General features: G+C 39.8%; 1 protein-coding gene across 8 annotated transcripts in view; it reads right to left on the bottom strand.

Moving 5' to 3' along the window:
- The window catches only part of LOC103176376 (RNA-binding motif, single-stranded-interacting protein 1), a 125604-nt gene that overhangs the window by 45061 nt on the left and 68513 nt on the right, over nt 1-12030 (bottom strand). For 7 of the 8 annotated variants that reach the window (XM_042336111.1, XM_007889854.2, XM_042336113.1 and 4 more), the window contains one exon: nt 1643-1824. In XM_042336111.1, the coding sequence (XP_042192045.1) occupies nt 1643-1824 (182 nt within the window). Of the gene's footprint in view, nt 1-1642; nt 1825-10026; nt 10071-12030 lie in introns of those variants that run through there. The other variant, XM_042336117.1, reaches the window with a different exon arrangement.

The following is a 12030-nucleotide window of genomic DNA, read 5'->3' as shown; positions in this document are numbered from 1 at the left end:
TCATTTTGAGTAAAGACTTTGATATACATTTGATGAACACACATCCAGTTTGTACCACATCACCTTAGTACAGACCATATTCTCAAGGCGGGTACAGCTGTAGGAAACCATAGGCTCGGCTGAGTGAGAATCGTAGAATCTTACAGCACAGAAGTAGGCCATTCAGCCCACCGTGCCTGTGCTGGATCTTTGAAAGAGCCACCAACTAGTCCTACTCCCCCGCTCTTAACCCATAACGCTACAAATTTTTTCCTCTTCAAATAATTGTCCAAATAAAGACTGATAGAAAACTGTACATGTTATAGTAGAACTTGGGAGAGAAACTACAAGTGATATTGGGCTGGGCAGAGTAAGGCAAGGAATAGACACTGACAGATTAAGGAGCTGTCATTTTGACAATTTGTAAATTCACTCTAAATGTGCTGTGAATCAGTAACATGGGCGGCAATACAATATGTACAATACAAGGCTATACAATACAACATCCAATTATTTGCTACAATTTGATTTTAAAATTCCCATCGCATGATATAAATAATAATAAATAACTGCACAGTTTCAAATTCTCTGGTGGCTGCGTCTCAAACGGACACAAACCCTCAATGAACCAAAGCAACCCGGCTACACTGAGCTAGTAATAATAATTCAATAATTCCACAAAACACACAGTCACTACACTTTACAGTATATTCCTTGAAGCGCTTTGAAGATGTGATAAGGCGCTATATCAAATGCAGGGATTATTATTAATATAATTGAGTATTCCCCTTACAATCATACTGACTACTCACACCCACACACACAGCACAGACAGACACACTGACTAGTCACACCCCCTACAGGCAGATACACAGACACACACAGAGCAGAGAAAGACTGGAGAAGGATTAATGTTGTGGAAAACTATGTGGCACAAAGAAAACTTTAAAGAATCTTGTAAACCTAGTAAAAAATTAACTGATACTGTGCGTTAGTTTTGACTTTAGAGAATGCTGCGGCTAAATGGATCCCAGCGGCTCCCTTTGAAATGCTGACACTAGCATTTTGTGACTGAGAGATCAAAGCAGGGTTTGGGATGTAATGAGTAAGAACTCTGTAACTGTACCAGGGTTAGACCTGTTGTAGAGGTAGGTGGTGGGGAGGGGACCGAGGAGACCCGAGCTGTTGGGTCTGTACAAAGCAAACATTTCCAAAATCTTTGAATGTTGAGAAGGTTAAGACATTTCTAAACTCCGTAAGCTTCTCAAGGTAGTTAATGGAAGCCCACAGATCCCCAAAATCTTCTCCTACCCAGAGGGAAGGTTTCGCCCACAAAACACACAGTCACTCCACGCTACAATATATCCTGTGAAGCGCTTTGAGATGTCTCGACGACACGAGAAGATACATGATGGCTTGTGTTCCAGGATAGAAACAGAAATAATCCAATAAAATCCCAACATGTACTTAGAATATATTATACACTTTCTGTTTAGAAGAATTTCTCATTATATTTTGATACCCAAGAACATCTCTAAAGATGCGCATTGTTTTTGATGGAGTGGAACAACAACAACTTGCATTTATACAGCAGCCTTCAGGCAGGGTAGTGTCCCAAAGCGCCTGACAGTGACGGAGGCTTTAGGTTGTAAAGAGTACTTACGGCTGACAGAGTTTCACCAGGTCCTGGTCGGTGGTGCCTGGGGGAAGGCCTCGGATATACAGGTTGGTCTTGCTCAGCTGTTCCCAGCCAGCATTGCTGCTGCAGCTACTGTGGCTGTTGCTGCTGCTGTTAGTGATGGGACTTGGTGGGGCCATTGGCTGTGAGGTGGGCCCACAAGCTTGCTGCAAAAAGACAAGAAGTATTTCAGTTTTTCTGTCTTTTTATAAGGATCATCACCTTTAGTCTCAGATTAACTGTAAAGGCTAAAACATAAAGTAAAGTTGACATATATCTAATACACACACAGCAGTATTAGATCCCTGGCTATATTTCTCGATGGTCCAGGCATGAATATCAGGTATCAAAAACTGGGAGCCAGTAACAAAGAATCTGCACATTGGCTACAGCTGCTGTCTGTCTCCTCCGCCAGCAACATGAACATGTATATTGTAAATAACAACTGATACCAGCCATAATGGCAAGACTGCAATCTAATCCAATCGTGGGTTCAGATGACAGTTGTAAACTACTTGATCTTTATTTTCACATTTTATAACATTATCTTAATTGCTTGATTACTTTGCCTAATGCCTTCTAATTACGCTTGCTCTCTATTGTTCACTCACAGAGGTTATGTTGATATGTCATTGTGTTTTTGTACCAGACGGTGTAGCTAACTGTAAGGCTTCCATGTTAGTTAATTGTGCATCAGATCAGCCTGTCTGCCCACTTCTAACCCTCAAACAAAATCCAGCCCCCACATTACACCAGTCCATCGAATCAAAGTACGTGTATATATGCAACTGCTTCCTGTTGATGTAATACGAATCGGGGCAAACTTCCTGTCTTGATGGTGTTCTGAGACAAGCCTATTGCATGCAGCAAGCAATATGATAACTGTACCACGGTAGTAATGGTGTGTCATGACCTTCAGTTAGCTGTGAGAGCACAGGAAGCAGCTCACAGGAACATGTTATTCGGAAGCTTAATATAGAGAAGGAAGAAACCGTATCCTGGGCAAGGGGTGGGACTGTACAGAGAGAAATGCAGTAGTTAGGAGTGTTCAGTATAATGCTGCACATACAAAAAACATCCTTGCAATCGATATCGCGCCTTATCATGTTGTTGAGAAGTCTCAAAGTGCTTCACAGAATATACTGTAAAGTGTAGTGACTGTATTTTGTGGGCATAACTGGACATATCGAATTTCTGATCATCACAAAGCATTCCTAGACTCCTTGCTTCCCGTTTGAAAACTGGAGATGGCTAGGAATGTGGGCCTCCTTCATGTTCAGACAATGTACCTCGGAAACTAAAGCTTTCATTCCACTTGACCAAGAATCAACAACCTGTATTTTATTGTGTTCGGTGCCTACAATCATAAAGAATTTAATGTCAAGCATGTAAAAAAAATCCTAAAAACAACTTTTTAAATGGGCACATCTGCATTCTTAAAAATTACACTCCTACAAAGTTCAAAGAGTTCATAGATTTGACCCCCAAAACCTCTTCACACCTGCATCTGCTGAGAACAAGCTAAATCAGGCTTAACGCACAAAATACATTATTGCCCGCTCGACTGGATGACACAGAGATTGTCCAGAGCCAAATGTGGCATCAATCAATTTGCTTCATCAACTGATTATGCCTTACCTGACAGCGTCTCCATTTGATTGGACACTTTAAACTACACATTTTGTGATGTTCTCAGCATTAGCACACAATGAACATGTATGAGCATATGGCTGTTCACAGTTCATATGGCGCTACAGTCATTTGTTCTATAATGTGGTCACTTTTAATGTCACGTGTTAATCTCAGAACGCTTCACAGAATACACTGTAAAGTGTAGTGACTGTGGGTTGAAATGTTGCAACCAATTGCACACAGCCCTGTCCCACAAACAGTGACCAAACAATTTATTGATTTCTTTGAGGGATTACTACCCCCCCATCCATGTCTTCTCTGTGATGCTGTTTTGTCACTTGCCCAGGTCACAAGGTGTTCAGCATGCAGCGTGCACACAGCCCTCTGCTAAAGCACATAACAGGCACACAGAGCACCATTATATCTTTAACTAGGGTCATTCAGGCAGGATAGTGAATGTCTCCGAGCACTGTACAATGGTGGGGTTAGACGTTCAACAAGTGAGATGGCTGGGTGGGTGACCGAAAGCTCAGTCAAACAGGAAAGAAAGAGTTTGACTTCAAACTACTGTCGTTAGCACATCTGTCATCTGAACAGTGACCAAAGGCAATTTGAGTCATCAAAAATGGTTCTAGCCCATTCCTCTGATGGTAGCAGCATCACTTCTGATGTCAAACTGAACAGAAAAGAGCTTTGCATTGAAAACAGCATGTTTCTTAGTTGCCTGAGAACTAGAGCTGAGCACTCATGTCTGTCTTGTGTAAGGTACACAAAATATATAGCCACTACACTTTACAGTATATTCTGTAAAGCATTCTGAGATGTCTTGAAGACATGATAAGGCACTGTGATTATTAAAGTAGCGTTGCCATTTCTCATGTATTGGCGAGAGATTCAGCATTGGCACCTCATTTGATTGTGGGCCAACAAAGGCAATCTTATTCTCAATTGATGTCCTCACAAGTGGACTCTGCCCAGGATAAGAAGAGAAACGCACACACGGGCTGATTGATTCCCTCTATAGCTGAGAACATGGCTGTGCTGTCAGAAAAGCCATAATCAGTTGATAACGTTGATGACTTAGATAAAGTCATTATAGTGCCTCTTTACTGTCACCTTGCTCAAGATAAACAAGTTCAGTTTCTTACACAAGTTAATTTCTCAGTGTTAACCACACTTTCGCAATGCTCACCGCACAGACACAGCGCTCATCAAAGTCACAAATGACGTCCTCTCTCTCTGTCACCAGGGCTCCCTCTGCCTCCTCATCCTCAGGGACCTCTCCACTGCACTCAACACAGTCGACAATGTCATCCTCCTCCACCATCTCGCTTCCCTCATCCACTTGAATCCCTCCACTTTGCCCCCTCCTTCTCCTTATTAAGATCACACCTGAAAACTTTCCTCTTCATCGTGTTTACGGTGACCTCCCCCCTCCCTTCCCCCAGCTTGGCATCAGGATCCTCCACTGTTTAGCGTCCCGAGGTGATACCCTGCGTGAAGGGCGCTATGAAAGAAAACATCGTGGAGGGCACATCACCCAGGCAGTGATCACACACCTTCACGATGCCCACCTCACACCTGTATTGGAGCACACTGCTCACTCTCTCAATTATCTGCAGCTCAGTGAGCCCAGCCAGAGAGAGGACTGAAACTATAACATTTGACAAAAGAACCAGAGGGGAGACGAGGAAACATTGATTTTGCCCAGAGAGTTGTTACGGTCTGGAATGCACTGCCTGAAAGGGGGAGGTGGAAGCAGATTTGATGGTAGCTTTCAAAAGGGAATTGGATGGGTACTTAAAAAGGAACATTTGTGCAGGGCTATGGTGTAAGAGTGGGGGAGTGGGACTAGTTGGTAGCTCTGGCACAGGCATGATGGGCTAAATGGCCTTCTTCTGTGCTGTAAGATTCAATGATTCTATTGATAACATTTAACACAAGAAAAAGTCAGAATGCATTCTGCCCATGAAGCAACATGTAAATTATATTAGCCACAAGCACTATGAATGAAAGTCATTACAATACCGAAGAGATTCAAAAGATGTACCCTGCATTCATTTGACAATTACATATTGTTTGTGTGGCTAACTATAAACATATCATTTCAAACAAAACGTGTAGAAATTGTAGAAAATTCTCTTCCCCAAAAGTATCAGAAAAATTAGACTTTTCGAAGAACAACTTTTTGTTCTTCAAGTAACCAAACTTTTCAATTGATTATTTATAATGTAAATTAAGCAGCCATTGGGCTGTATTACACTAATTTCAAACTTCAATCAACCCAGCATTGTGTTTGCCAAATAGGGTGAAATGTAATTCATCACTCAGACTTCTGTAGTTTGACCTTGTAATGAAATTCTGTGCTGCTGTGTGTAATAAAAGTCACGCATTAGTCATGGAACTCATTGTGACTAAAGCGTTAAATGCAGCACAAAATTTTCTGAAGCCAAAAGATTGTTGCGACTACGTTTTCAAGTAATAAGCATTAATTGTTCTGGTAAAGGTCACAAATGCCATGTCCAAATCCCACTTCCCACCACTGCTTTCTTTTCAACCATAAAATGTCTTAACCCACAGAGGTTTACCGTTTCCTTCCCCATTACTCATTCATAAAAAAACACAACACAATTTTAAGGCAGAACAGACCCCTTAGCTCAAACAAATCCCTCTTAACTCAGCATCAATCGAATGCACTGAATTGTGAGAACAGACTGCAATTGAGACCGGCAAACCACTTTACACCTTTATATTTTGCTTCCAACATCAATGTACATTCTACAGCAACACTTCCCGTATATATCACATGCTCACACACTCGCTCACACACACACACACACACAGTCACACACGCAAACACACTCTCATACACACCCACATTCACACACAAGCTCACAAACAAGCATACTCACACACAAACATATTCATACACACCCATAAACAGTCAGTTATATCAGTTGCCATGTTAGTAACTGAAAGTGTACACTGCAGTAGGGTTTTAGTTGATACTCTTCCATCCTCAGGAATGTAGGTGGGACAGAAGTGAGAAACTAGACAAAAAGACAATTGAAACCAAAACAAAGCCATGTCCTCAGAAAGCTCTGTGAGTGGGTGTGTTACTGTGTATGACACACAGAGCTTTACACACCAGGCCGGGCTGAGGTTCAACCATTGATCTCTTGTGAGTGAAGCAATTCTTGTGATGGTATAAATGGCATCACTGAGCCTTAGATGGGAAAAAATTGATAGGATCCGAATTGTTAACCTCTGATGAAACACTGTGAATGGTCCTGATTCTAGCGATGTCAGACCCCTTTGTACTTACTTTCCTTCCTGCCTGAAGGCACTGTTATGTTGAAGGGTAATACGTATCTGCCTTCTTCCAAGTTAGAAATAAGAGAGAATATATAGGTTGGAAATTCCTCAAAATAATAATAATCCTTGCATTTGATATCGCACCTTATCACGTCATTCAGATATCTGTCTCAAAGTGCTTCACAGAATATACTGTAAAGTGAATTGATTGTATCCACTTTACAGTCATGGAAATTTTGTGAACGAAACGCAGTTGCCAATTGCGCACAGCAGCGTTCCTCAAACAGTCAAGGAATAAATTTACAATTAACATAGAGGTGGGGTGGGGAGGAAGGAGATGCATTTCAATAGTAACCAAATAATTGGTGGGAGTACAGGACTACCCATTTATTGCATTGACTCAACAAAGTAGCAAACGTGGCACATTCCCCTTGGCAGAAACCCAGTCTGTGGCTGGAGGGTTTGTACTCCTCTGGTCCCCAAGTTACCATAATGTAAACAGGAGCCTGATCTCACATCAGAGGAAAGCTTTGATCTTCTCTGTAGGCCTCCAGGCAAGAGTGCCTGTGGAGTTACATTTTAACAGTCACCAACTACAACTGTTATCTGTGTCTTCTCATTTGAAGGAATAACCCTGCCTCCAAAAAGGATAAATACACATGTTGATACAAGCAAGAAGCTAGTTAGTGAAGTGGTGGGAAAGAACCCAAGAAAAACATCAAGTGAAGCAAAATAGAGAAGCGAAGGATGACAGATTTAAGGAGAAACTCACTGGACTGATGTGTGAGCTGTGTTTATGTAGATCATCAGAAAGTAAATCATTCAATATCACGACAAATGCAATACACCAGGACTCCGTGTTAGGTTGGATAAGTTCTTGGCAACCCCCAGGCCACATGTTCACGACCATGGCCATGAATAAATTACAAGGCAGCAATCCCACATAGGAAATAAACACAGAAGTCGCTGGGAATAATCAGCAGGTTAGACAGCATCTATGGAGAGAGGAGAGTGAGTTAACGTTTCAGGTCAATGACCTCTGGAGTTCTGACGAAAGGTCATTGATCTGAAACGTTAACTCACTTTCCTCTCTCCCCTCCTGATGTGAAAGGCACTATACAAATATAATTTTGTTGTTGTTGCTGAATGTTCCCAGCAACTTCTGGTTTTATTTTAAGAGTTCCAGCATCTGCAGTATCTTGCCTTTTAATCCCATATAATAGGTATTCAGTTAATGTCAGAAACTGTAAGAGTGAAGATCGAAGCGTTTATGAAACACCATTTTAATGTCAAGGTTGGATCACTGCCTTGAATTCACTTAGTGTTATTGGTTATAATTCATAATATAATCAGTGTGATGGTGAATTTTTCTTTCTCTGTTGGTTTTCTCACCATTTGTGTTGTGATCGTGCAGCTCATTTATCTGATGGAGGTTTTCCAATGCCATTTGAAGATCAAAGCAATACTAAGGGATGTAGGACAAAAGGCGTATCGAAGATCTGAACCCCAATGACTGTGTTGATGGTACAGTTATTTTAAACCATAAATTTCAGAAAGATTTCCCATTGTGAAGATTCCCATTCCAAAACGTTTGGAAATGATATTTACACATCTGTGTTCCTTAAACTCACGCATTCCATGTTGTTTGATACTTTTCTAAAACTATTTTATATTAAAAACAATAGTAATTTGGTCACTCAATCCATAACTTGGTAGAAACAATATATCCAGGTTTGGGTTATTACCTTAATAATAACAATACTCGCACATAATTTAATATCTAGAAAGCCAAAATATCTCAAAGTGTTTCTCAGGTATTTGCTGTCACTGTTTCTCTGTATCTGTAGGCAAACCTTGTACACCGTTTTTGACTTTGCACATTAAAATGTTATTTCCTCAATCCTGAGCCTGTCTTGTAAAGTCACCACACTATTCGGTTATTTTTGCAATAATACAACATCTAAATATTGCAATTTAATCTCGATTTGATAACAAAATAACTGCAATTGTTCTTTAAAAGCCCCAAATAAACCCCCTGATAGCTATATTGCTGTTTAACAAAGAATAATTCAGATTATGTGAATGTGAATTTGTTATAAATACTCAAGAGCAGTGTTTCGATCTCATTAATTTCACATAGTATTTAGAAAAGAATATTCTGAGAAAGAAGAATTGTAAAGAAACTCAACTCATTTCGTATTGCAATTAGATCCCATTTCATGTGCATTTATAACTTCTCATTTTCATTCAACTTCCTTCAGTTGGATATCAGAGCACACACTTCACAGTTTCTTAAGGACTTGATCTAAACATTACTCCACATCCAGTTAACTAGATGCACGGTGGGTGGATTGTGAACAATATTAGTTCTTCTACCCTGAAGCGAGATACCTTCAGCTGCTATGACAGCAATATTACATGGTCCACATTAGCCAAAGTCTGAATACACCACATTCTTTGCCATGGCTGATGCATCTTCTCATTGATATTAGAGATGGTAAATTATATTGTTAATAGATCACTTCCCCTCCCAAAGGCAAAATCAAGAATTGACAACATTTGATACATTTGTGATTGGCAGATTTGAGCATCGTCCACTCCTGAGACTTGAACACAATTATTACAGAATATTCAGCACAACATTTTTAATCAAATTTAACACTATAGCAGAAAAAAGGATTATTGCATCGCTGGAAGCAGTCAGATCACATGCAAGGATTAGGATTATCATGTTATTCCTCACTATCACGTATAGTTTATAGATTAAAGGTTACCCACTGCAAACAGTTATCATTTTGTACTATTACAAATACCATTACAGAAGAAATCTTTAGAGCAGATAATGATATTTAAGCAATTTGTGCTAAAATTATTATTCAAAGTTGAAAATGCCACTAAATTTATAGTACTACCTTTGGGAAAAGTTCTTGAATGAAAATAGCTTCATTTACAGCCTCTCCTGAGATGATACTACATACTAAACCATAAATAGCAGCAAGGTCAACCGAGATATCTAAACACAGTGTCCTTCAGTGCCAGAGGAAACCATTGAGTTACTAACACAAAGCTCTGCACGTTAGCTCCCTCCTGGCAAGTCCAAACCTTAATCCAAGCTGTCAAATTACTCACCCGTCCTACAGTCCTACTGTCCAGTTCATCTAGTTGAATTGCAGATTTTGCTCATGTTAAAAATACAGCGGAGAGAAAGCTCTAAACATTGGTTGGTTCACACAGGGAAGGAAACTACTTCACAGATAAGGACAAACATCCTTGTTTTACTTTAAAATGCTGAGCCTTTCTTACATCTAAAACCAAGGGCAGAAGTTATGCAAATACCAATTGTGTTAAATCCCAATTTGTCTTTCCCGAGTCGGTAAACTAGCAAAGCAAGCCGTGAAACAGAAACGGCTTTATTACAGTACCTGACAGACAGCACATCATCCTGCACACGTTCAGGCAAGTTGAGACACAAGAAGCTTCTTTGAAAAATAAGGGAATTTTTCTTTAGCTTTTCCTTGACATCACATCCCAATTTTGATGAATTCAATGTAATACACATTTACCCATCAAACCAATATAAAATGACAGAACTGGAAATTGCGTTTTTCACATCACTGACAATTTCCATTATTAATTGAATCATTTAAGGCATTAAAATAAATGTTTAAAATGCTGGTGACCTATGATAAAGCTGCATTCTCCTGACTCCCTGATAAAACCTGAAATGAATAAGTTGACTGTCCAACAGGGGTAACAAACCCCAATCAGGGAACAATTCACCATCTGAGTCTGAATGTGGACAAAGGGAATCTTCCAGTCAGAATGTCAGTGTGTGCCTGGGTTTCATGTCAGCTTAGCGTCCCAACTTTGACTACTTCCTCTGTCATGTGAGAAGCTGAAAGCACATTTGTTTACCTGTTGTGTCAGCCTATTTAGGCCTTGCAGGCTGAAGATTGCACTGAGGGAAAAGGAGCATCTTATCAGCTTGCTCCAGACCTGTAGAACAGTCACATCCGCAAACACAACACACAGCCCATCAGTCAGAGGCCTCGCCCCACAAAGCTCTCCACGTCTCAGTGCAAACACTTGGTGTTGCTGTGGCAGCAAATACATTCATACATGGACACAGACAGTTGTTGGTAATTGTCCTAGCTAGGCTCCTAATAGAGGGTCCAATGCTGAAACACTGTTTTACATTAATGTTACATTTCATAGAATGAATCTTACAGCACAGAAGAAAGAAAATAGGGCATAAAAGCAAAGTGCTAACCAAATGGTAGGTCGTTTCATTACAACCTGGATTCAAACCCTAAATAATTAATTATTGATAATGATGGAGTTATCTCAGAGAATCAGAGATGGGCTCAGGTTATTTGGGAGTGCGTTTTCCCTGATATAACAACCACAAGCTCCACATAGCTTACAGGAACAGGAACACCATCTCACTGGGAAGGTGAGCAATTCTGTATCCAGCTCACAAACACTTCGTCTGTCACCAACAGCAACCGTTTAAAATACGCTTGTGACATAAGAACAGAAGAACTTGTTGGGTAAAAGAAGACCAAGGTCCACCCAGGTCACCTTCCACCATCCTGGCAGTCGCTTGTACATGTCGTGCCCCAAACCATATACTGTGTCCCCAGATATTATTTCCTAACAGAAAGTAGAAGCATGTCTTTGCATTCGACATTGTGTTGAAAAGGTTTAAAGCACAGCTTTTACCCATTTAAACACACTGATAATTAACACGATTTTTAGGAGATTCACAGAACTTAACCTGAGAAATCTGGATTACAAGACAGAATTCATGATGACTATATTCCTGTAAAACAGGAAGCTCCTGGGTCTCCACTTTACAATGTCCTTAAACAAGTTTTCTATTTCTCGTACAACTCCTAGCTTAGTCCTGGCTAAAATTAGCACTTATTGCATTGCATTCGATTTTCTTTTAAATTGATGGCCCTATTACCTTGGAGATATACATAAAAGATACACAAAAAACTACATAAAAGACATAGATCTTTCTGAAAAATTCAAAGCCTGATTGAGGCAAGAATAGCACAGACTACACATAAGGTTCATTTTGCTGTTCTATATAAGGTGGGGAATTTACCTCTAGAATCTTATCGAGTTAAATTAATTTAATTAAATCCAGCAAGAAAACAATCATAGTTACTTCTATGTGTTGTTCCAAGCTGAAGATCTGTTTTACGATCTTGTTAGTTAATTTCTAATATTCATTTTTTTATTTTTAAAACTTTAATGTGACAATATGTGCCTTGCAAAATATCAATATTCCTTCCAATTATAGGTTCCAAGTTTTATGTTTTAAAAGTGGATGGGAGGTGATGTAATGTGTTCACCAATAAATAAATCTATAACTCTTTAGACTGTACAAATGAGCTCATTTTATTCCTCTTTAGCTA

Source organism: Callorhinchus milii, unplaced genomic scaffold (assembly GCF_018977255.1).
Source record: "Callorhinchus milii isolate IMCB2004 unplaced genomic scaffold, IMCB_Cmil_1.0 Scaffold6, whole genome shotgun sequence".
In the NCBI taxonomy this organism is placed as follows: Eukaryota; Metazoa; Chordata; class Chondrichthyes; order Chimaeriformes; family Callorhinchidae; genus Callorhinchus; species Callorhinchus milii.
The sequence above is the reverse complement of the archived record's forward strand: the minus strand, read 5'-3'. Positions and strand labels throughout refer to the sequence as shown.